Here is a 26,829-nt window from a genome sequence, read left to right as displayed (position 1 = left end):
CTGTGGACTGTAGCCCACCAGGCTTCTCTGTCCATGGGATTTTCTGGGCAAGAATACTGGAGTGAGTTGCCATTTCCTTCTCCAGGGGGATCCTCCCAAACCAGGGATCAAACCCACATCTCCTGCTTGGCAGGTGGATTATCTACCACTGAGCCTCCAGGGAAGCCCTAAAGCAATCTTACTAATGAACAAATGCTTAGTGAAAGGATAAGAACTGACATAATAGGAAGGAAAATATTTAGCTTATATTCTGGAGAACTAACATAAGCTTTCAAATAATACTGCAAAAAGATGTGAAATAATACTGTATTTATTTTAAATTATTATGAATATGGGCCCCAACATGCTTCCTTATAAAACCCATCAATTCATCTCCATTCCAAAATAGTTTCTATGTATATACAAACCTATATGGATTTCATTCATTAATAGACTCATTACATAAATATTATTCTATAGCTTATCTTTGCTCTCTATCATATTCTCTGGTGATCTTTCCATACAAGCATATATAAAAGCCTATCTTATTCTATTTAAAGCCTGAATAATATGGAAAAATTGTGGGATTAGTATAGACCTACTATAATTCATTTAACCAATTCCTTATTGATGAATATTTATGGTATTCCCAGTATTTTGCCAAAATGAAAGGACTACTTAGAGACCTTTACAATACTTGGCCTCTATCCAAAGTGTGTGTGTGTGTATGTATACACACCATCATTTATACACATGTATTAAAAAGTGAGAAAGTTTAACCTACAAATTGTTTGAAATGTTTTGGTGTATACCAAATTTAATAATTAATGACAGTGATATTATGCTTTACAACAGTTTTCTTGTCATATTTTGGAACAAACAAAAATTTTTCAGATGTCAAGTATTTCCAAAAGTCCCTGAAAAACCTAAGAATTGTGCTCAGAGTGCTTATCATTCCAAGCATTAAAAACTAAAAGAAAAACCAATACAGATAAACATATAAGAGCCCCAAATAGACTTAAAAAAAAAAACAGAGCTGGAGGAATCAAGCCTTCTGGCCTTAGACTACCCTACAAAGCTACAGCAATGAAAACAGAATGGTACTGTTCCAAAAATAGACTCATACATCAATGGAAAGGAACAGACAGCCTAGAAATAAAGCCACACACCTAGGGTCAGTTAATTTGTGACAAAGATGCAAGAATACACATGGTGAAAAGACAAACTGTTCAACTGGTACTGAGTAAACACCAATTTTTTGTGTATAGCCTCTTGATGAAAGTGAAAGAGGACAGTGAAAAAGTTGGCTTAAAATTCAACATTCAGAAAACTAAGATCATGGCATCTGGTCCCATCACTTCATGGCAAATAGATGGGGAAACATTGGAAACAGTGGCTGACTTTATTTTTTTGGGCTCCAAAATCACTGCAGGTGGTGACTGTAGCCATGAAATTAAAAGACGCTTACCCTTGGAAGGAAAGTTATGACCAACCTAGATAGCATATTCAAAAGCAGAGATATTGCTTTGCCAACAAAGGTCCATCTACTCAACGCTATGGCTTTTCCAGTAGTCATGTATGGATATGAGAGTTGGACTGTGAAGAAAGCTGAGCACTGAAGAATTGATGCTTTTGAACTGTGGTGTTGGAGAAGACTCTTGAGAGTCCCTTGGACTGCAAGGAGATCCAACCAGTCCATCCTAAACGAGATCAGTCCTGGGTGTTCATTGGAAGGACTGATGCTGAAGCTGAAACTCCAATACTTAGGCCACCTCATGCAAAGAGTTGACTCATTGGAAAAGACCCTGATGCTGGGAGGGTTTGGGGGCAGGAGGAGAAAGGGACGACAGAGATGGCTGGATGGCATCACTGACTTGATGGACATGAGTTGAGCGAACTCCAGGAGTTGGTGATGGACAAGGAGGCCTGGCGTGCTGTTATTTATGGGGTCTCAAGGAGTTGGACATGACTGAGCAACTGAACTGAACTAAGATGAGTTCAACTGTATAGTTGTTTGAATATTCTTTGGCACTGCCTTTCTTTGGGACTGAAATGAAAACTGACCTTTTCCAGTCCTGTGGCCATTGCTGAGTTTTCCAAATTTGCTGGCATATTGAGTGTAGCACTTTCACAGCATCATCTTTTAAGATTTGAAATAGCTCTACTGAAATTCCATCACGTCCATTCGCTTTGTTCGTAGTGATGCTTCCTAAGGCCCACTTGACTTCACACTCCAGGATGTCTGGCTCTAGGTGAGTGATCACACCATCATGGCTATCTGGGTCATGATGACCTTTTTTGTACACTTCTTCTGCATATTCTTGCCACCTCTTCTTAGTATCTTCTGCTTTTGGTAGGTCCCTGGTGGACTTCCCTGGTGGCTCTGATGGTAAAGCATCTGCCTACAGTGTAGGAGACCTGGGTTCAATCCCTGGTTCAGGAAGATCTCCTGGAGAAGGAAATGGAAACCCACTCCAGTATTCTTGCCTGGAAAATCCCACGGAGAGAGGAGCCTGGTGGGCAACAGTCCACGGGGTCACAAAGACTCAGACACGACTGAGCGACTTCTTTTTACTTTTATTTTTCTGTTAGGTCCATACCATTTCTGTCCTTTATCGAGCCCATCTTTGCATGAAATGTTCCCTTGGTATCTCTAACTTTCATGAAGAGATCTCTAGTCTTTCCCATTCTATTGTTTTCCTCTAATTCTTTGCATTGATCACTGAGGAAGGCTTTCTTATCTCTCCTTGCTATTCTTTGGAACTCTGCATTTAGATGCTTCTATCTTTCCTTTCTCCTTTGCTTTTTGCTTTTCTTCTTTTCACAGCTATTTGTAAGGCCTCCTCAGACAACCATTTTGCTTTTTTGCATTTCTTTTTCTTGGGGATGGTCTTGATCCCTGCCTCCTGTACAATGTCATGAACTTCCATCCACAGTTCAGCAGGCACTCTATCAGATCTAGTCCCTTAAATCTACTTCTCACTTCCACTGTATAATCGTTAGCAATTTGATTTAGGTCATACCTGAATGGTCTAGTGGTTTTCCCGACTTTCTTCAATTTAAGTCTGAATTTGGCAGTAAGGAATTCATGATCTGAGCCACAGTCAACTCCCGGTTTTGTTTTTGCTGACTGTATAGAGTTCTCCATCTTTGGCTGCAAAGAATATAATCAATCTGATTTCAGTGTTGACTGTCTGGTGATGTCTATGTGTAGAGTCTTCTCTTGTGTGGTTATAAGAGGATGTTTGCTATGACTAGTGTATTCTCTTGGCAAAACTCTATTAGCCTTTGTCCTGCTTCATTCTGTACTCCAAGGTCAAATTTGCCTGTTACTCCAAATGATTCTTGACTTCCTACTTTTGCATTTCAGTCCCCTATAATGAAAAGGACATCTTTTTTGAGTGTTAGTTCTAGAAGGTCTTGTCCGTCTTCAGGGAATCGTTCAACTTCAGCTTATTCAGTATTTCTGTTTAGGGCACAGACTTGGATTACCATGATAGTGAATGGCTTGCCTTGGAAACAAACAGAGATCCTTCTGTCATTTTTGAGATTGCATCCAAGTACTGCATTTCGGACTCTTTTGTTGACCATGATGGCTACTCCATTCCTCCTAAGGGATTCTTGCCCACAGTAGTAGATATAAATGGTCATCTGAGTTAAATTCACCCATTCCAGTCCATTTTAGTTCGCTGAGTCCTAGAGTGTTGATGTTCACTCTTACCAGCTCCTGTTTGACCACTTCCAATTTGCCTTGATTCATGCACCTAACATCCCAGGTTCCTATGCAATACTGCTTTACAGCACTGGACTTTACTCCCATCACCAGTCACATCCACAGCTGGGTGTTGTTTTTGCTTTGGCTCTGTCTCTTCATTCTCTCTGGAGTTATTTCTCCACTGATCTCCAGTAGCAACCGACCTGGCATGCTCATCTTTCAGTGTCCTATCTTTTTGCCTTTTCATACTGTTCATGGGGTTCTCAAGGTAAGAATACTGAAGTAGCTTGCCAGTCCCTTCTCCAGTGGACCACATTTTGTCAGAACTCTCCACACGACCCATCTGTCATGGGTGGCCCTACACGGCATGGTCATAGTTTCATTGAGCTAGACAAGGCTGTGGTCCATGTGAATAGATTGGTTAGTTTTTTGTGATTGTGGTTTTCAGTCTGTCTGCCCTCTGATGAAGAAGGATAAGAGGCTTATGGAAGCTTCCTGATGGGAGAGACTGACTGAGGGGGAAACTGGGTCTTGTTCCAATTGGCAGGGCCATGCTCAGTAAATCCTTAATAATTCTTTCATCTTGTATTACATTACAATATATACATATATACACACATATACATTCATATATATTTTTTAATGGAATTGAATTATTTTAACAGTGCCTAGAGATACACTGAATAACTCATTCTTGGAATAAACTTCTTGAGGATAGTCTAATCCTAAGCTCATAACCTGAATTTAGACACTGTTCATTGAAATGTAGCTAAAGCTTTACCTCAGTAAGATGTAAGCAATTAAATCTTCCATCACATTATCAAAGACTTATTATCTCTAATTTATTGAATTTTTATTCACTGCTTCATCACCATAATTAAGAAATAATGATTTATGAGTATAACTAGCTTTAGCTCTAATTATACCCTAAAAAGCAATAAAACAAATTCTTCTTTGGCCACAAAATCTCTTACCTTATATATGCTTATAACAGTTAGCAATTTTTAGTTTTACCACATAACACTCCAATGTCTATAAGCTCATCCTTTCTTGGTGTATTAAAATAAATTGATCAATTATAGCCTAAACTCCTTGAGAGTATTAAACCTTGCAACCTTAGACACACAGTAAATATATCTTGATGGGGCAATATTATGGTTTAAAAAAACAAGAGTAATTTATATCATGTTCCTTCACCAAGCAGCTCAGGAATTAAGGCATGGAATTTATTACTGCACAAGAATTGAAAAACTCTACCATCCATTTCATGACATGCAGTCAACTCTATTGTCACAAGCACAGTTCCTCAACCTCAGCATTACTGACATTTTTGCCAGAAAACTCCTTGCTGCAGGAGGCTGTCCTGTGAACTGTAGGATGATTAGCAGCATGCATGGTCTTTACCTTACCATCTGATAAATGAAAATGTCTCAGACATTGTCAAATGTCCCTTGAGAAGAACTGCCCAGGTGAGAACCGCTGATTTAGAGATAGCTGGCACCGTAACACAAAGTCAAAGTGAGTCTCCTGTGAAGGGTATCAAACCTGGAAGAACAGATTCTTCAAGAATCATATCACGCCTTCTTGGAAAGACCCACTAGTGCAGGATACACCCAATGCACCATTCCTCTCGTCGATGGTCAGTCCACCATAACTGTTAAGCCTTCAGCTTGAACAAGGTAACTCAACAAGTACTTGGTAGTTTCTTCAACCCCGTGTGAGCAACTTGAAAGACGTTAACCCTTACCTAGAGCTAGTCCCAGGACGCTACCACATAGTTAATTATTTGTAAATGCTACATTACTCAACAGTAGAAGAGAGACTCTTTGATTATATTACATAGGGGTTTTTTGCTGAATCTTTTGAGATAAAATTTCATTAAGTCAGATGATATAACATGTGCAAAACTGAAGAGAAACGGAGAAAACGTCCAGCTGTATTTTTCACACAGGGATAGGTACATACAACACTTACCAACAAATTTTAGTTTCTTTCTGTCATTCCTGAAAAAAACCAGGAGACAGCTTCAATATCTTTGTTGTTGCTGTTGTTCAGTCACCAAGTCATGTCTGACTCTTCGCAACCCCATGGACTGAAGCCTGCCAGGCTTCTTTGTCCATGGGATTTTCCAGGCAAGAATAAAGGAGTAGACTGCCATTTCCTTTTCAACGGGATCTTTCTGACCCAGTAATTGAACCCATGTCTCCTGCATTGGCAGGCAGATTCTTTACAAGAAGCCACCAGGGAAGTCCTAAATTTACTTTAAAAGAAGAATGCCTTAATTATGTTTTCTAATGTTTGAAAAGAAAAAAAATTAAGATTTCTCAAAACCCTTTTAAAATTTTATGCAGTAGTAACAAAAAGTGGAAAAGAAACTGATATAATAGTCTGTAAGTTCAGTTCAGTCACTCAGTCACGTCTGACTCTTTGCGACTTTAACCCGATGGATTGCGGCACACCAGGCCTCCCTGTCCATCACCAACTCCCGGAGCCTACTCAAACTCAAGTCCATTGAGTCAGTGATGCCATGCAACCATCTCATCCACTGTCATCCCCTTTTCTTCACGCCTTCAATCCTTCCCAGCATCAGGGTCTTTTCCAATGAGTCAGCTCTTCACATCAGGTGGCCAAAGTACTGGAGGTTCAGCTTCAACATGAGTCCCTCCAATGAACACCCAGGACTGATCTCCTTTAGGATGGACTGGTTGGATCTCCTTGCAGTCCAAGGGACTCTCAAGAGTCTTCTCCAACACCACAGTTCAAAAGCATCAATTCTTCAGCGCTCAGCTTTCTTCACAGTCCAACTCTCACATCCATACATGACCACAGGAAAAACCATAGCCTTGACTAGACGGACACAGTAATGTCCCTGCTTTTAATATGCTGTCTAGGTCGGTCATAACTTTTCTTCCAAGGAGCAAGCGTCTATTAATTTCATGACTGCAGTCACCATCTGCAGTGATTTTGGAGCCCAGAAAAATAAAGTCAGCCACTGTTTCCATTGTTTCCCCATCTATTTGCCATGAAGTGATGGGACTGGATGCCATGTTCTTAGTTTTCAAAATGTTGAGTTTTAAGCCAACGTTTTCACTCTCCTCTTTCACTTTCATCAAGAGGCTCTTTAGTTCCTCTTCACTTTCTGCCATAAGGGTGGTGTCATCTGCATATCTGAGGTTATTGATATTTCTCCCAGCAATCTTGATTCCAGCTTGTGCTTCTTCCAGCCCAGTGTTTCTCATGATGCACTCTGCATAAAAGTTAAATAAGCAGGGTGACAACATACAGCCTTTACGTACTCCTTTCCCAAATTGGAACCAGTCTGTTGTTCCATGTCCAGTTCTAATTGTTGCTTCCTGACCTGCATACAGGTTTCTTAAGAGGCAGGTCAGGTGGTCTGGTATTCCCATCTCTTTCAGAATTTTCCACAATTTATTATGATCCACACAGTCAAAGGCTTTGGCGTAGTCAATAAAGCAGAAATAGATGTTTTTCTGGAACTCTCTTGCTTTTTCCATGACCCAGCAGATGTTGGCAATTTGATCTCTGGTTCCTCTGCCTTTTCTAAAACCAGCTTGAACATCAGGAAGTTCACAGTTCACATATTGCTGAAGCCTGGCTTGGAGAATTTTGAGCATTACTTTACTAGTGTGTGAGATGAGTGCAATTGTGCGGTAGTTTGAGCATTCTTTGGCATTGCCTTTCTTTGGGGTCGGAATGAAAACTGACCTTTTCCAGTCCTGTGGCCACTGCTGAGTCTTCCAAATTTGCTGGCATATTGAGTGCAGCACTTTCACAGCATCATCTTTCAGGATTTGGAATAGCTCAACTGGGATTCCATCACCTCCACTAGCTTTGTTCATCATGATGCTTCCTAAGGCCGACTTGACTTTACATTCCAGGATGTCTGGCTCTAGGTCAGTGATCACATCATTGTGATTATTTGGATCGTGAAGATCTTTTTTGTACAGTTCTTCTGTGTATTATTGCCACCTCTTCTTAATATCTTCTGCTTCTGTTAGGTCCATACCATTTCTTTCGTTTATTGAGCCCATCTTTGCATGAAATGTTCCCTTGGTATCTCTAATTTTCTTGAAGAGATCTCTTGACTTCCCCATTCTATTGTTTTCCTCTATTTCTCTGCACTGGGCACTGAGGAAGGCTTTCTTATCTCTTCTTGCTATTCTTTGGAACTCTGCATTCAAATGGATATATCTTTCCCTTCTGCTTTGCCTTTAGCTTCTCTTCTTTTCACAGCTATTTGTAAGGCCTCCTCAGACAACTATTTTGCCTTTTTGCATTTCTTTTTCTTGGAGATGGTCTTGATCCCTGGCTCCTGTACAAGGTCACGAATCCCCGTCCATAGTTATTCATGCACTCTATCAGATCTAATCCGTTGAATCTATTTGTCACTTCCACTGTTAAATCGTAAGGGATTTGACTTAGGTTATACCTGAATGGTCTCATGGTTTTCCCTACTTTCTTCAATTTAAGTCTGAATTTGGCAATACAGAATTCATGATCTGAGCCACAGTCAGCTTCCAGTCTTGTTTTTGCTGACTGTATAGTTTCTCCATCTTCAGCTGCAAAGGATATTATCAATCTGATTTCGGTGACCATCGGGTAATGTCCATGTATAGAGTCTTCTCTTGTGTTGTTGGAAGAGGGTGTTTGCTATGACCAGTGCGTTCTCTTGGCAAAAGTCTTATTAGCCTTTGCCCCACTTCATTCTGTACTCCAAGGCCAAATGATAGTCTATAACAGTTATAATAGTCTATAAGTGTTATAACAATCTATAACAGAAGACATTTCTGCTTAAAGAGAAAACTGAAAAGTCAAATTTTTATAATAAATGCTTTTGACATCTGTAAGTCTCTTTTTATCTCTAATACTCATTGTCCTCATTTCCAAATATCTCTGCCATTTAAAGCATGAAATGGGGTTAAAAAATTATATAAATTTTGGAAAAAATAAAACGTTATTCTAATATTCTTATGTCATTAATAATTGGGCTAATGAATGTAACATCACACAGAATTTTTATTCTCAGAATTACCAAAATTAGTGATGATAATAGGTAAAGTTAACATATTTCTCACAACATTTTACTTTGACCAAACAAAAAGCAGTTCATTTTTAATTACTTTTCATTACTTTCAAGAAAACAAAAATTGGAATTTTAATCTGATAAAGTTAAACTATAAATAGTAACACTAATATTTAAGCTTCAGATTTTATAAATACTTACATTACTTGCAAACTTTCTGCTGTTAAATTATTCCACATAATCTCATTTGCCTGTAGATTTTCATTTTCTTCTAGTAAGGACGTATCAAACTCAATTTCTTGCTCCTTAGCAGCCGTTGTTCTAGTAAAGCATGCCAAACAATTTTGATCAATATGAATATCCTATCATAATATGTCTTAGTATACACTAAAGGCAGAATATTTGTTCTTATTTAAAATTATGTTAAGAAAGTAGAGCAAAAATAAATAGTATAAATCAAACTAAACCTTAGGCCTCAAAGATCTAGTCAAGTAATTTCAGCTTAGTTTCCTCATTTGTAGAATACAGGTATTAATCTGCTTTATTCCTTCTTTGATGATAATTAATTTAAAATAAGATGATGCATACATGAAAACATAATAAATGTAGTATCACTGTAAAATTTAACACAAACAGAAAACAATGGGTTTATTATTATTACATAATTGTTAAAAAGAAAATATTACTTCATGAATTAAATATGGGTTTAAGCAATTATGTAGTAACAACTGAAAAACTTTTAAAGATCATTATATAAATTAAATATCAAAAGTTATAATCACTGAGAAAGGACTTTGAAAATAATTAAAAACAGACTAATATGAAACAGCCTATGTCCTAACAAAGTTCGTCAATATTTCTTATTTTAATTCATTAAATAACACATGGCAAAAAATAATACTGTCAAAAATACTGAAAGAAGAATGAAAGTATCTATACATACCTATGAACATCTATGAAATTGTTGTATTCTGTGCTAGGGTCTATCTGTTCAACCGACATTTGAATCTCTTTATGAACGTTCACTATTTCCTCTGTAACAAGACTAGTTATCTGGCTGTATTCATCAAATATACCTTTTCTGAAAAGAAGAAGAAAGTTTTAAAACATTTTAAAGTTTTATCAGGGAAACACAGGCCCAGAAAGGATTTAGAACAATAGAACGATAAAAATAGAACAATAAAAAAGAAATGTAACGCCAGTTTTTACAGACGGTGGCTCCATGCACCACCTTATTTCCTTTACCTGGATAGTGAAGTAAACGGAGTATAAAAATGTATGCATTAACAATTTACATTTGATAGAACAGAATAATTGCAAATGATCTACAACATTACATTTTTCAACATCTATCTAACGTACAAAAATGTAAGCCTGAACTGATCACTTGCTACTTGTAAACAGTACCACAGACAGGCTGATCCCGTCACATGACCTGTGGGTCAGATCCTGTGTCCAGAATGTTACTTTCACTGTGTGCGGCTTCCTCACAAGCCCTACCTCCTGGGTCTTCTCTTGCTCCTCAGCCTCTGTTCTTTTCCATATTATACTCAGAGTTTATCTGGTTTATATCTCCAATGACTTTTCAATCTCTTCTGACCACCAGTCAGTAGCAAAAATGATCGTAACAGTTATTACCCTAATGTAATAAGTGCAAAAAGAAAACTATTCTGTTGCAAAGACCCTAATCCTCAACTTGATAATGCTATGCTATAAAAATACACAACTGCTCATTTAGTAGCCTTAAAAAGTGTGGACAGACATGTTTATCCTGCATGTACCCAAATAAATATAAGACTCTGATTTTCTTTTCCAAAATCTTCAGTCACAAAAAGGAATCCTTACAAAATCTCTCGTATTTTGAAGAATTCTTTTACTTTATTTTGAATAGTGAAATACTATTTGGGTAAAAAAACAAAAAAATTAAATTCAAACTGCTTCAGGCAATGCTAATTTTGAATGATTACAGAAATCACCTGATAGATACAATTGAAAGAAAAGAGCTAGGTAGAAAAATTTAATTCAGATTTAGTAAATATCCTTGGAGCCTCACAGCTGGAAGTACTGGATGATATGAATGCAAAAGAGCCTCTCTAGACAATTCGTATAAAGCAATACAGTAAGTGGTTATAATGCTAACACTCATCTTTAAGACAAATTGGGGGAAAAAAGAAGTCTCCTAATGTTATATGAATGAGTGTGACAAAGGATTTAATTTTAGTGATATTATATTTTTAAATGCTAGATCTAAAAAAATTTACTAGACAGTAAAGATAATACACTTGTGAAATTATTAAATGTCTCTAAAGGATGTTCTCACGATGGTAAAGATACTGTTACTGAACATTCATATGGGGAGTTTGAGAAAACATTGATTCATAAAATGAAAGTAGGAAAGGAAATATAAATTTATAAGTCAATAATATGTAATTTAAAGAAGACATAACTAATTAAATACTTTAAGTAGGCATCTCACTGTTTTATCAATACCCTTAAACGCTGACATATTCAAGTTGACTAAAATCACTTTATCCTTTACTGGAAAAATGGGGACTCACCAGCATTAATAATGAGATGAAGTCTACCAGAGGGTGGTGTACGGAATTGATATGTATGGTACACATGTATGCATGTGAATTACTAACCAACACTGTTAGTTCCCTGAAGGCAAAAACTGTGCCCTACTCATCTCTACATCCCCAAGCACCAGTGTGCTTTGCATACAGACAATTCCAATAAACATGTGTTCACTGTAATCTCATACAACTAGAAGCAGGCAAATAAATGAATAAATAAATAATTTCCTTTGGGCTTATCAGATGCTCGAAATTTAAACATTCAGTGGTCTACAGATAGATATGCCATTTCCTTCTCCATCCACTTCTCAATGCTTATCAAAACAATGATTTTTTTTTTTCATTTAAATTTCCAGCTAACTGGAGCAAAACAAAAATATACAAAAAGAAGAGTGAGTGAGCATAAGATGAAGGGATACCAGACAGGAAAATCAAGAAGGACCGAGGGAGAAAAGGTCTGAAACACCCTCTGAGCTAGTCCAGTGACACAGCTTACAAAACAAAGACAAATTTTATACAAAACTTTTAACTAGGAGGAAAAAGCAATGCTACAATCACTTCAGGAAGGACGTTTATATCAAATGGGAAATGCAGCTTACAGTGCTTTTATCATTTCTTCTTGCATCTTTTGTAAGGAATCGAGAAGCAGAGGAAGCGTAGTGTCATAATACTGATTCTGATGAAGCTGTGCCCCTTTCAGTGCCAAAACATACTGATTATGCAACATATGGAGTTTCATTGTGGCTTTGTCGTAACGTTCCTTAGCCTTTTCAGTTTCTTTCCCTGAAAAAAAAAAAAAAGTTGAATAAAGTTAAGAGATAATTTAAAAGTTCTATCTTCACTATATGCAAACTGAGTTACCACTAATTCATGTTATCTCACCCATTTTATGAATAATCAAAAGGCTACTGAACACATATTATGTTTATTTGTCAGTACTTTGTACAAAGGATGCTCTGAAGCCAGTGTACCCTGCAGGAGCTGTTTGATGAATAAAGGTCAATATACAATTTTTTTTGAAAAACTGTACAGATATACGCTCCTTCTCATCTTCAAGGAGCTTACACCAAATGGAATGACAGTGCACGTGAAACTGCATAGCCAAGAGAACAAGAAAGTTTGTAAAAATGTTAAATTTGAAGGTCTACTTTTGAGATGTAAGTCAAGACCAGGGAAGTCAGAGGAGACTGTGGAGAAAACAGACCTTAAAAGATAAGGCAAGTCTGGAAAGGTATAAGAAAGACAGGAGAGACAATAATAGTTCCTTCACCTCACTCTCTTTCTCCATTTCTTCCTTCGTTTCATTCAATAAATATCATTACCTGCTCATCCCCAGGAACTGTGCTAGACATTGGGAATTCAGCATTTGGCAAAACAGAGTCTTTGACAATAGCCCATGGTCTGGTGATTTGGAATATTGAGTGAAAACATGGAGAGAATAAGCAATGTTACATAGGCAAGCAAATCAATAGCTCAAAGATAGCAAGTTTTGAGGAAACGAAGGAAATAAGCTGCATAGCTCAGATAGTTTTAGGTTGTGAATGACTTGAAGATCAAGCAGAGAAATTTAGACTTGATACAGAACAAGTCTAGAAGATGACAAAGTAATAAGAAATTTCTATGATTCCCTTACTAAAATCATTCAGAAAATATTTACAGGTTGACAATATAAATGAATGATGATACAAACAAATAAAAATTTTAAGCAGATCTTCAATTTTTGAAGTAAACGGAAAAAATATTTCTTGTCAATTATCTAGACTTCATAAAAAGTTTTTGCCCTCTATCCAAGGAGAGCTCACCAAATGAATCCTTCCCCCAAAATAAATCTTATGTTGAGAATTCTTGATGCAAGAGGTTTTTCTCTGCTTCCACTCTGTTTAGACTCAGCACCCATTTGGGTATTCCCTATAGACAGGAGTCTGAAAAGCATCTCCTGTTGGAGACAGCAATCCTACTGCTGGGCATACACACCGAGGAAACCAGAACTGAAAGAGACACGTGTACCCCAATGTTCATCGCAGCACTGTTTATAATAGCCAGGACATGGAAGCAACCTAGATGTCCATCAGCAGATGAATGGATAAGAAAGCTGTGGCACATATACACATTGGAGTATTACTCAGCCATTAAAAAGAATACATTTGAATCAGTTCTAATGAGGTAGATGAAACTGGAGCCGATTATACAGAGTGAAGTAAGCCAGAAAGAAAAACACCAATACAGTATACTAATGCGTATATAGGGAATTTAGAAAAATGGTAACAATAATCCTATATGCAAGACAGCAAAAGAGACACAGATGTATAGAACAGTCTTTTGGACTCTGTGGGAGAGGGAGAGGGTGGGATGATTTGGGAGAATGGCATTGAAACATGTATAATATCATGTAAGAAACGAGTCACCAGTCCAGGTTCGATGCAGGATACAGGATCCTTGGGGCTGGTGCACTTGGATGACCCAGAGGGATGGTATGGAGAGGAAGGTGGGAGGTGGGTTCAGGATGGGGAACACGTGTATACCCATGACGGATTCATGTTTATGTATGGCAAAACCAATCTAATATTGTAAAGTAATTAGCCTCCAGTTAAAATAAATAAATTTATATATTAAAAAAATATTTTCAAGTGAAAATTAAAAAAAAAAAATCCCCAGCCCAGGGCCGAAAACAGAGAACAACCCAGAGTTTTTGCAAAGAGAGGAGGCATCAGACTTCCTCAGGCAGACCAACAGAATTGGAACAATTTTGTCTTTCTCATCACTCTGCTAATTCTGAAGAAAAGGAACCACATTCAGCTGGTGAAAAAGTGAACAAATCCTTCCAGCAAACTGGCATGTCTCTATTACCAACAAATTCTAGTGTTTCCAAACACTAGAACCACCACTGACTCCTCCAGGGAAGCTGCAGTGCGGCTTGACTTCTCCAGTTACAGACATTAGCTTGTTCGTGCACATGAGGATATTTTAATAATTATCCAAACTATTCATAAAATATTGCCCTGGATAACCTATTTCACTTTATAACATAAAGAACTCATTGATGAGAAAATAATTTAATCACTAGAGTGTCTTTCCTAAGCCCTTTCATAGCTAACTGGAAAGAGGTCCTAATACTACAGTAGGAGCAAATATATTAATTCAGTTCTGATCTGAAGGGATCAGAAAAAGGTAACACTAGCTATCAAAGAAGTAGGTTTTCTCACTTTCTGATTGCAACACACACAGTCCTGGAGTGGACTGCCATTCCCTTCTCCAGGGGATCTTCCCGACCCAGGGATCAAACCCAGGTCTCCCGCGTTGTAGACAGACGCTTTACCGTCTAAGCCACCAGGGAAGTCCGTATTATTATATGCCACGAACTAGTAAATAATCATATAAAATTTTAAATATATAACTGAAATAAGAAATTCATTTAAAACTTCTTATCCTTATTAAGAGAAGGATGCTGTGATTTTTTTAAAAAAAATTCTATCATCTGAATTTTTAATTTTTAAAAATGTTCATTCAGAAACCAATATATTTTTGTCCTCTGTTAATATAAATTCCTAAAGTGGTTGTAACTTACTTTGCATGACATGAAGGCTAATTTTTTAACTTAGCAATTAATAAGACACTTCAATAATAATAATCACAGATGATTTTAAACATTCTTAGGAACACATCTGCTTACAGGTTCAGTTACTTTAATCATTTCTTCATCAAATACTCTGTAAAAATAATTTGCCCATAAACATTGCTACTTAACATCCTTCTTGCAGAAATACATTTCCAAAAAAGTCTCCAAAAGGCAGTACAATTGATACATCTATGATCAGTCCCGCAGCCTTCCTCTAAAAGAACAATCCCCTTTTCTACCAACCCACACAACTCAGGCAGAGACTCCCATATGAAGCTGTCACCTGAGATCCAAACTGTATACCCAATCAAACAGGAACAAATCTTTCAGCTGGGAGCTAAGTCACACTAATGCCTGAACACCTGCTGCAGTGAAAGTCCATGAAAATTTGCTGCAGAAATTGCCAGAGCAGCCCTTTCTAAGGTCCTTTTCTTAGAGTTGGTTCTGTTTGGGTTTGGTTTGGTTTCATCATTTTTAAGCAGATTTATGGTGCTCTTGCTTGATATTCAACAAATTCTGACAACAGATATGTCAAAATTTCATGTACAATTAGGCAGTTAAATCAACTCCAAGTAATAAAGAAGTCTTTTAGAGTCCACATGGCCATAATCAGAAAACAAGGCAGCACTCTTTGGGGACTGTATTCTAACTGCATTCTAACTGCATTCTAATTGTTTATTTTTATTGTAAGCTTCAAATTATAACTAGCAAATTCAATCAATTCCACATTTTTCCCCCTCCTTAAAAAATACTGCTTTCTTTGTATAAACTCTATTACTCCCAATTAATTACTTAGATATTTTTAGTATAATTTCAGGAGTTAAGCTTTTCACACAAACATTTTCATGGAGACATTTAAACCATTTAAACCACCCATCTGTCTTCCTATTTGCACAGATTTCTAAGCTGTACATGACCCATCTGTCTTTCTAGCTGGTATAGAAATGACTCACAAAATATGCCACACTTGGCTAAGATTTTATAATCCAAAATAATATTAGAAAACTTAAGAACCTCCCAGCTAATTCTTTTTTTTTTATCAGATATCCCTGGAGAAGGAAATGGCAACCCACTCCAGTACTCTTGCCTGGAAAATCCCATGGACGGAGGAGCCTGGTGGACTACAGTCCATGCGGTCATAAAGAGTCGGACACGACTGGGTGACGACATGGTTTATCAGATAGAGTGTACGACCAACAATGTGAAGAAGGCTATCATAGCAAAGTCTATGAACAGCTTACCAGTAGTCGTCTGCAAATGTAGAAAACAATTAAAAGCCTTTGAAAACATCCAGGCAGAATCCATTATATTAAAATAATAATAATAATACATAAGATGAAAATTTCTTTTAAAATAGCTCTGGGTCTAACACTGAAACACACCAGGGGAACGTCTCGTGCAGCTTGCTGTCCCCCAGGCTCACAGACACCGTGCACTTGGCTATACGTGTGCATGCGCCCGGTACGTCCTCCCTTGGAGACATTCACAAACGTTTCAAAAGCATCAAAAACATGCCGTCATTTGAAAAGAGAGTCTAGTGTACTTTTACTTGACTTGTTTTTAAAAATATTTAGGGTTCCAAAGAGACTATTTAAGTAAATTCAAGAAATAGTAATACTGTGTGAAAACCAGTTATAACTAAATTTTTTAAAATTCTATTCACTTAACAAAATATATTACAAAAAAACTATGTACCATGATTCCTGCTGCACAGCATTTTAGTTCAGGGTATCTCAGATCAACATTATACTTTCCTAACTTTTAAATAACCATACCTTAGCTTAAAATTAATGTGGACTACACACAGTAAATAAATTCTCATGACAGACACAGAATCACACCTCTGGTGATGTATGCTTTTATTTTTTTTAACGACAACCAGCACTGAAGCAGGGCATGGACTCATTCTATGTGTCAATTACCAGGGAGAAAAACATCCAATTTTTCCTCCTCCACATAACAAAATTCACAAACAGACTAAATCACAATTCTTTTTCCTCCACTTGTTGACAAATCCATTTAATGTTTGTAATAACAGAGCGTGTAGACAACATGTCATGCCACAAACAATATTATGAAGCTAGCAAAACTCAATTATGGATGTTTGACATTTACAGGAGACAGGCTAGACTAGTCATTAAGTTAGTCTAGAAAGTCAAGTATTTTTTATTAAAAACCTCTGAAGCATTTACCATTTGTTAAATATTATGGTGAAAAGCCTCTGGGTAACAAATGAGAAGTGATTATTTTCCAAAAGTAAAGTGCCCGCAAGTAGTCTCTGCTTTGATGTGGATAAATAAATGTTTTATCACCTTACATTTTTCCTTTCTTTCAAAACATTCCTCAACTATACAATACTCATTACTCTGAGTAAGAGGAACATGAACAAGAATTCATCTTAACTTACAAGTCACTCGGCCCAAACGTCTGCACGTGTTTTTTTCTCATGGAAGCTAAAGTGGGAACAAGTATCTATGTGGGAACCATGAATAAGCTATCTATTTTACTCAGTGATGTTCTGACAACAACAAAGTTAAGAAGTCACTTTTCATCTCGGTTTCTCCTTTGATTAGCTGTACAATCCAAGCATGTCATTTAATATAAATTTCAGCTTCTAATTTTTAATCCTGGGAGTTAAATTGTCTGCCCTTCTCAATCCACTGGGTTGTGATGGAAATTAAATGGCAGAAAACTGTCAAACGCACAGTTAATAACAAAGAAGACAGAATTCGGACAGCGGAAAACAACCTTTTTGATTATATGTTCCTGTAAGGTATTAAAAAATATGAGATGCATCCACACTAGTATAACAAAACTTTATGTATCAATCAAGAAATATTTATTGAAATGCATTACAGGTTTTAGACTGTTCAAAGAACTAAAATAGTGATATTTTAAAATTCAATATAAAATAGCTTTAAAAAGCAAGCTCCCTAGCTCTGTGCAATGTCATTTCCTTGTACAGAGTGACTGCTAGATTCAATTGACCCTCAGTCTTTTAATAACCTACAAACTGAATGATATTTCATGGTCAAATCTATATTCCTAATAACAACGCTATGAATGGGGGATTCTGAGCAGCTACAATAGGGGCAGCTGCATAATTCTGAATCTCCCACATATTATCTAAGAATATAACAAAGAACAAAGAGAAAAACAAATGAAACCTGCACCCTCAGTACAACAGAGAATGTTCAAAGTTTAAATCTGCAGCGACTAGAAAAATAAACATCAAATCTTTGAAAATGATCTTGCATCCTCCCACTGCAAGCCTTCATGGGCACCAAAGACTGTTCTGGGGGGAAAAAAGGGAAATAAAAAGAAAAATGCACAGAAGAGAAAAGAGAGACATACAAGAGCTAGCAGTATGCCTAAGACTCATCTAAAACCACCATCAGAATATGGAGGTCTACCCTACATGTGAAAATACTGAAAAAGCGTAATGGCTGATCACAGAACTGACCTCGAGACAGGGACTTTAAAATGCATGTGAAAGACAAGAGACGTAGTCTTAGAAAGGTGATTCTTTAGAGGGAGGAATGGTAACATGAAGGAACTGTGAAAAGGGAGAAAGGAAAAAATCCTACAGAAAAGCAAACAAAAATGTAAGGAAGCATATTTCTGTCACAAAAGTGAAAGGCATGAGACTGTACCCTACTCAGCAAGCTAAAAAGTTGGGTTGCCTCAATTTCATGGATGCGGGCAAAAGACACAAGACTCGGGACAGAGACAAAGAATAGTTTACTTCTCAGTTTATTTATGAGTAGCTAGAATATCACCGGGAGAAGGCAATGGCACCCCACGCCAGTACTCTTGCCTGGAAAATCCCATGGATGGAGGAGCCTGGTAGGCTGCAGTCCATGCGGTCGCTAAGAATCGGACACGACTGAGCGACTTCACTTTCACTTTTCACTTTCATGCATTGGAGAAGGAAATGGCAACCCACTCCAGTGTTCTTGCATGGAGAATCCCAGGGACGGTGCGGCCTGGTGGGCTGCCGTCTATGGGGTCGCACAGAGTCGGATACGACTGAAGTGACTTAGCAGCAGCAGCAGCAGAATATCATCATTTGTGGAAAAAAAGACTATAAACAAAGTCAAACAACAACCAACAGACTCACAGAAAATTTGTGTCCCATGTATAACAGAAAAGGGACTATTCACTGTAATATATCTTTAAATTCTTTAAATTATAGGGAAAAAAATTGAACTTCAATTTTAAAAAATGGGCAAAAGAATTCACTAAAAATTACTTTTAAATGGCCTTTAAAGATATGAAAAGATGTTCAACCTCACTCATAGTAGAAGAAATGTAAATTAAAATTACCTGCCAAATTAACAAACACTGTTCTGACAATGATGTGGAGAAATCAATACTCTTATACATAGTTGGTGGGAATGTAAATTGGTATAATTTTTATAGAAGGAAATCTGGCAATATCTAACAAAACTACACACACATTTATATTGTTACCCTACATTCACACTTTTAGAAATTTATACTTAAGGTACTGCTTCATAAATAAAGATATTGCTTCAACAATTAAAGAAAAAACTTTATGTACAAGTTTACTCATGGTAGTAGTGTAAATAATTAAAAAAAACTGAAACATGCCCATGCATAAAAAAGTGCTTGAATAACTTATAATAAAGTGCTACACAGCAGGTAAAAAGAATAACAAAGAAATCTACAAACTGAAATATTGTGATCTTTCAGGACACAATGTCAGGTGGGAAAACAAAATGAAAAAGCATATCATAATATTATGATTTTTATATAAGAAATAAAGAGAAATGATGGAGATATTCTCTAAGAATATAGTTCTATACAGCTCTGACTTTTGGAACCATTAATGTCTAACCATGGAACAACAGACTGGTCCCAAACAGGAAAAGGAGTATGTCAAGGCTGTATATTGTCACCCTGCTCATTTAACTTATATGCAGAGTACATCATGAGAAATGCTGGGCTGGATGAAGCACACGCTGGAATCAAGATTGGAGGGGAGAAATATCAATAAACTCAGATATGCAGATGACACCACCCGTATGTATGGCAGAAAGTGAAGAAAACCTAAAGAGCCTCTTGAAGAAAGTGAAAGGGGAAAGTGAAAAAGTTGGCTTAAAGCTCAACATTCAGAAAATGAAGATCATGGCATCTGGTCCCATCACTTCATGGCAAATAGATGGGGAAACAGTGGCTGACTTTTTTTTTTTTTTTTTTTTGGCTTCAAAATCACTGCAGATGGTGACTGCAGCCATGAAATTTAAAAGACACTTACTCCTTGGTAGGAAAGTTATGACCAACCTAGACAGCATATTAAAAAGCAGAGACATTACTTTGCCAACAAGGGTCTGTCTAGTCAAGGCTATGTTTTTCCTGTAGTCATGTACGGATGTGAGAGTTGGACTATAAAGAAAGCTGAGCGCCGAACTGTGGTGTTGGAGAAGACTCTTGAGAGTTCCTTGGACTTCAAGGAGATCCAACCAGTCCACCCTAAAGGAAATCAGTTCTGAATATTCATTTGAAGGACTGATGCTGAAGCTGAAACTCCAGTACTTTGGCCACCTGATGCGAAGAAATGACTCATTTGAAAAGACCCTGATGTTGGGAAAGATTGAGGGCAGGAGGAGAAGGAGACAACAAAGTATGAGATGGTTGGATGGCATCACGAACTCAATGGACATGAGTTTGACTAAACTCTGGGAGTTGGTGATGGACAGGGAAGCCTGGCGTGCTGCAGTTCATGGGGTTGCAAAAGTCGGACACGACTGAGCAACTGAACTGAACTGAACTGAATGTTTAATCATTAGCAAAATAAATTAAGTCAACTAGGGTAAGAGAGGAAATGCAACTTAAAATGGGATACAACAGAAACAAAAGTGGTGCCAGAGAAGACTCCTGAGAGTCCCTTGGCTTTGGTGCCAGAGAAGACTCCTGAGAGCCCCTTGGCTTGCAAGATCAAACCAATCAATCCTAAAGGAAATCAACCCTGAGTATTCTTTGGAGGGACAGATCCTGACGCTCTAATACTTCAGCCACCTGATGTGAAGGGCAAACTCATTGGAAAAAGACCCTGATGCTGAGAAAGATTGAGGGCAGGAGGAAAAGGGAGAAGGGGAAGACAGAGGATGAGATGTTGGATGGCATCACCGATTCAATGGACATGAGTTTGAGCAAGCTCCAGGAGTAGGAAAGGACAGAGAAGCCTGGCGTGCTGCAGCGCACAGAGTTGCAAAGAGTCAGAATGACTGAGCAACTGGACAACAAGAAACAAGAACCAAACTGTTTTCCCCAGTTTGTAATGTAAATAGTGGGGGGAAAAAATTAATCCAAGTAATCTGGCAAACAATATCTGACCACAGTGGAAGACAAAAGGCAAAAAGCTCTAAACAAATACTGAACTACAGTAGGCAGATTTCTTTTTTTCAGAGGCATAAGTTAGCAATTCTGAAATCACCTTTTAGGACTGAACAGGTAAGTAGACGGTAAATAATAGCAGCCAGGTTTCTCACTGTCAAAGAAGGAGATTACAAATATGTAAATAGGAAAAGACAGAATGAACTGTTTGGTGTTTGAGTAGAATTAGAAGTATCAATGTGAATACTTCAGTTTCAATATAGACAGAGCAACAGACACAGACACAGGCACAGAGGTATGCGTGTGTGTGTGTGCACTTGCTGATTTCCTATCTCCGTCTACTGAAAGGACTGAGAACAAAGACATCCCAGCAGCGATGAGCACACCCAGTGCCAAATACTGGTTTTTAACTATCATCTTCCACTAAGTGAAAGCTACAGATCCTTAGAGAAATGAAGCAAAACCCAGGACAGGAAAAGTATAACATGAGCCAGAAAATACGTGTTCAATAAATAACAGGAACATGCCAAAAAGACAGAGGAACCAGTTTTCAGCTTCCTTCTCATGTACAGAGAAAACGATAAAGTTGCTAAAACATTAATATTTGTAGAATATGGCTGAAGTATATATGAGAATTCTTTGTATTAATCTTCCAAAATTTCTGTTGTTCCAAAATAATGTCAAAATTAAAAATAGAAAGTTGTAAAAACTCATTAAAGCTCATAAGTATCTAAATGTTCATTATATCTAAAAATTCAGTTATTTAGCCTAGAGATAAAAAGTCTCAATGACAGGAAAAAAACTTGGTTTTAATATGTATGTTTCACAGCAGGTATACTTACACAATAAGAAAAATTAATAAAGACGGCAGAAACATTTTTTTATGATCCTTTTGTTGGTAGTTCTGCTGTTTAAAGCGATCCCCAGCGCTGTGCCGAAGTGCCGCCTGGTGCTTTTGTGCTCAAGAAGCCTGTGATGTCTTATGGAGCAAATGTGTGTCAGACAGCTCTGCTGAGTCATGAATTACAACACTGCTAGCTGTGAGTTTAATATCAATGAGTAAACAATATACATTGAAGAAGGTGTCTTTAAACAGAAGCACACAAAAAATGAAGTGGTGTATTGATCAAGTGTCAAAAATGCTGGGACCCTGCTTGCTGTTGCTGCTAAGTCGCTTCAGTCGTGTCCGACTCTGTGTGACCCCATGGACTGCAGCCCACCAGGCTCCCCCGTCCCTGGGATTCTCCAGGTAAGAACAGCGGAGTGGGTTGCCATTTCCTTCTCCAATGCATGAAAGTGAAAAGTGAAGGTGAAGTCGCTCAGTCGTGTCGGACTCTTCGTGACCCCACGGACTGCAGCCTACCAGGCTCCTCCATCCATGGGATTTTCCAGGCAAGAACACTGGAGTGGGGTGCCAGTGACCCTTCTCCAGTGACCCTGCTTAAAGAGATCCAATTTCTTATGTTATCCTCACCCAAGGCAATGATTCAGTAATCAGCTAATGCTAATTTAGTATTCACATTGATTTCATAGAATGTAACTACCACAAATAACAAGAATCAATGGTATATATATACCCAGAATTTGACCACTTCTCATCACCTCTGCTGCTGCCAGCCAGGTCCAAGAAAGCACTGAGCCCTTTTCTGGATCACTCCAGTAGCCTAGAAGTAATCGTACCTCCATCCCTCCCCAACCACTCATATTATTCTCAACAAAGCTGCCAGAATTCTACTCCTAAAACTTAAGTTCATGTCGTTCCTTTGCTCAAACCCTCCAATGGCTTTCCACTAGCAAAGTGAAAGTCCCTCAGTCATGTCCGACTCTTTGTGACCCCACGGACTATACAGTCCATGGAATTCTCCAGGCCAGAATACTGGAATGGGTAGCCTTCCCCTTCTCCAGGGGATCTTCCCAACCCAGGTCTCCCACATTACAGGTGGATTCTTTACCAGTTGAGCCACCAGGGAAGCCCAAGAACATTGGAGTGGAAGCCTATCCCTTCTCCAGTGGATCTTCCTGACCCAGGAATCGAACCGGGGTCTCCTGCATTGCAGGCAGATTCTTTACCAACTGAGCTACAGGGAAGCCCCAGCAAGACCCCACATAACCTGTGCCTCCCTTCCACCCACCACCGTTCCTCGTCTCCATTCTCATCTCGTACCTCCACACCTCTCCTTTACCAGCCCCTCAGTTCCAGCCACACAGGCATCTATGCTCCTCAGAGGCTCCAGACACGATCCATCTCAGGGGCTGTGCTTCCACGTGTCCCCCTGGAGTACAGATAAGCACATGTTCACTCCCTCACTTGCACCCTTCATTTAAATGTTTTTCTTTGTGACACCTAAGTTGATCATCCTCTACATCCTATCTACCTACCAGGTTTCCTCCATCACATCTTTCATCACCTGACACACTGTATATTTCATTTCCTTATTTTCTCACTAGCTAGCTTCTGCTCTAAAACACAAGCTCCAAGAGGCAGGGATTTCCTGTGCTCTGTTATCTACAATATCACTTATACAAATAACAGTGCCTGGTAAATAACAAGAAAATGTACAAATTGATATAGTTGTTATTTTTTTTAAGTAAACTTAAATAATTTAATTAAAAGTTATAGAAAGATTACAGTTTTACCTTCTGCATCTGTTTATATCATCTTTCTAGTAATCAAGTCCAAAACTAATATTGTTAAGGAGCTCACCTACAAAATATAGAGGAAAATCAGCAAAAGAATATAACTTCTCTTAATCTTGTTGTATATGAAACTTAGCTTTATTTACTTAATAAAACTAAGCAAAGTAGGGACAAATCAAATTATTGTTCTTTCATATTATTTTTAGGAAGTTATCTGCAGAATATAAATGAATCATGTAGCATATCCTATCCCACATAATATTTCAGCATCTGATGCAAATATTATAACTGTCATTCCAATTTATACAGCTTTAACCCAATGTAAATTAGATTAATAATTAAGAGTGCCATTATTCCTTATGACTTTGTAAAAGTCCTATCATATTAAGTTCCATACACTGAAAAACATTCATGCCATAAGTTAGCTGTTGATATATATAAATAAGTAGATCCAAAAAAAGAGAAAAACCACCCACTTTCAGTTCATTTCAATAGACCAATAACCAACAAAGATAGCCTGAACTCTATTTTGGTCTTTAGTAAATTCTGTATTCAAAACACATTTCTTCCATATGTTGAACTGAGAGGTAATTTGAATTTCAGAGTATTTTCCTAGAGGACCTCCATACATCATTCATACATGATTCTGAATTTTTTAAATCCCCAATATTTAGGGGTTATCAAATAAGAAAGCCAGTTGCCATTCTTAGTAGACTCAAGGAAATCAACTAAAAGAGCTTTTCCTAAGTTTCATTCATTTTTAAGATTTAGATTTGTTTAAACACAAATTCAACCATCTGTCTCAAGTCTGGGCTCATTTCAAACTGGTTTTCATAATTAAAGTACTCCAGAGAGACAACTCAATGGATCTAATCACTTTTAATTGGCTATAATATATCACAGAACCATTCGTAATGCATGAAGAGGCAATTTAAGAAAATCTACTTTCCCATTACAGAAAATTTTACTTTTGAATGAGACTTACAAGTAATCCCCCACAGCTCAAGCAATAGACAGGCTCGTACTCTGTCTGCTTTGGGTAAGTGAGGGCTTGTTGATAATCAGGCATTTTACCAATGCTTTAGTTTTCCTCTCTGTTTCTCATAGAGAAGAAAATAATTTGAAAAAGAGTTTGTTTCCTCTCTCTTGTTATAAAAGCTGATGAAGAATGTTCCTCACAAGCTTCTCCAGACTGACTGGTAAGGGCATGTATAGTGTGGAAGAGTTCATCCTGTCTTTTCTGAATATGATATGCACAAAGCAGACACACTGAGACTCCCACCCATGTACGAGAAGCCCCACAAATGTCTTTGTGGGTATTCTGAGGCTTAGTAAATATAAAACCATTAGTGTAATTCTAGCTATAAGAATACACAGCTGTGAAGCAGTTTTCTGAATATCTTTTCCGATATTTCAATATATCTTTGAGCAAACTATAGAACTTCAAAGGAGAATCATATTTAAATTCACTTAATTCAATACTATATAGCATTCCTTATATTTTATAAAACTAGCATGCGTTTACTCTTTAGAAGTATTTTTTAACTTTGAAAAAGGTACTAACATGGTGTACAAACAAGGCTGTGCATGTAAGTATGCAGATAAAGATGACGCATATTTTCTACAATATTAACAAGATGACAGTGAAACAAACAAAATCTGGGAATGAAGAAACTCATTCAACTTTACCAACATATGAGACAGAATGGTAAAGTCCACTAAGACTCTAAAACTTAGGTGAATGTGCCAAGTAGATATATGGAAGATTGAAGAAAAGACCCAAATCATAATTATTCAGGCAAATCTCTAATACCTGAGATGAAAAATACAGTGCATGAAGTTAAAAGCAGGTTAGACACTGCAGAAGACAAGATTAGTAGAACTGTAGACATAACCATACAAGCTAACCAACATGAAAGAGAAATAATACAGAACAAGGGGGAAAGTAAACAGACCATCAGAAGGCTGTAAGCAAATACAAACTGCATAATGCACACGTACTGCAGTCGCCGAAGGAAATGAGAGAGAAATGTAGACAGAAAATATACATGAAGAAATAATGGCTGAAAGTGTCCCAAAGTTGATAAAAATTATAAACTTTCAGATATAAGAAGCTCAAAACCCATAAATACAAAAAAATCACATAAAGGAATATCAGAATAAAATTCCTCAAAATCAATAATAAATAAAAGGAAATCCTAAAAGCTGCCAAAGAAATACAAACCATGTACAGCCACAAAGAAAATGATTAGAATAGATTTCTCCTTCAGAGCAACAAAGGGCAACATCCTTAAAGACCTAACAAGAAAAAAAAAAAAAAAACCTGCCAAGAAAAATTCTATACCCAACAAAATATATTTCCAAAAAAAAAAGGTGAAATGAAATCTTTTTTAGATGTACAAAAGCTGAATTTACCACTTGTAGACTTTGTTGTTGTTCAGTTGCTAAGTAGTATCCGACTCTCTGCAACCCTATGAACTGCAGCACACCAGGCTTTTCTGTCCTTCACTATCTCCCAGAGTCTAGCTCAGCTCATGCTCATTGAGTCGGTGATGCCATCCAACCACCTCATCCTCTCTCGCCCCCTTCTCCTTCTGTCCTCAATCTTTCCCAACAACAAGGTCTTTTCCAGTGAGTTGGCACTTTGCATCAGGTGGCCAAAGTATCAAAGTTTCAGCTTCACTATCAGTCCTTCCAATGAATATTCACTGTTGATTTCCTTTAGAATGGACTGGTTTGATCTTGCTGCTGTCCAAGGGACTCTCAAAAGTCTTCTCCAACACCACAGTTCAAAAGCATCACTTCTTTGGTGCTCAGCTTTCTTTATGGTCCAACTATCACATCCATACATGACTACTAAAAAACCATAGCTTTGACTATACGGATCTTTGTTGGCAAAGTG

General features: G+C 37.5%; 1 protein-coding gene across 2 annotated transcripts in view; it reads right to left on the bottom strand.

Moving 5' to 3' along the window:
* FER (FER tyrosine kinase) overlaps positions 1-26,829 on the bottom strand; it is a 467,773-nt gene that overhangs the window by 339,635 nt on the left and 101,309 nt on the right. For both annotated transcript variants that reach the window (XM_061424535.1, XM_061424536.1), the window contains 3 exons: positions 11,914-12,097; positions 9,682-9,819; positions 8,940-9,059 (listed from right to left, as the gene is read on the bottom strand). In XM_061424535.1, the coding sequence (XP_061280519.1) occupies positions 8,940-9,059; positions 9,682-9,819; positions 11,914-12,097 (442 nt within the window). The remainder of the gene's footprint in view (positions 1-8,939; positions 9,060-9,681; positions 9,820-11,913; positions 12,098-26,829) is intronic.

This window comes from Bos javanicus, chromosome 7, assembly GCF_032452875.1.
Source record: "Bos javanicus breed banteng chromosome 7, ARS-OSU_banteng_1.0, whole genome shotgun sequence".
Classification (NCBI taxonomy): domain Eukaryota; kingdom Metazoa; phylum Chordata; class Mammalia; order Artiodactyla; family Bovidae; genus Bos; species Bos javanicus.
This window is presented reverse-complemented; position numbering and strand designations above follow the sequence as displayed.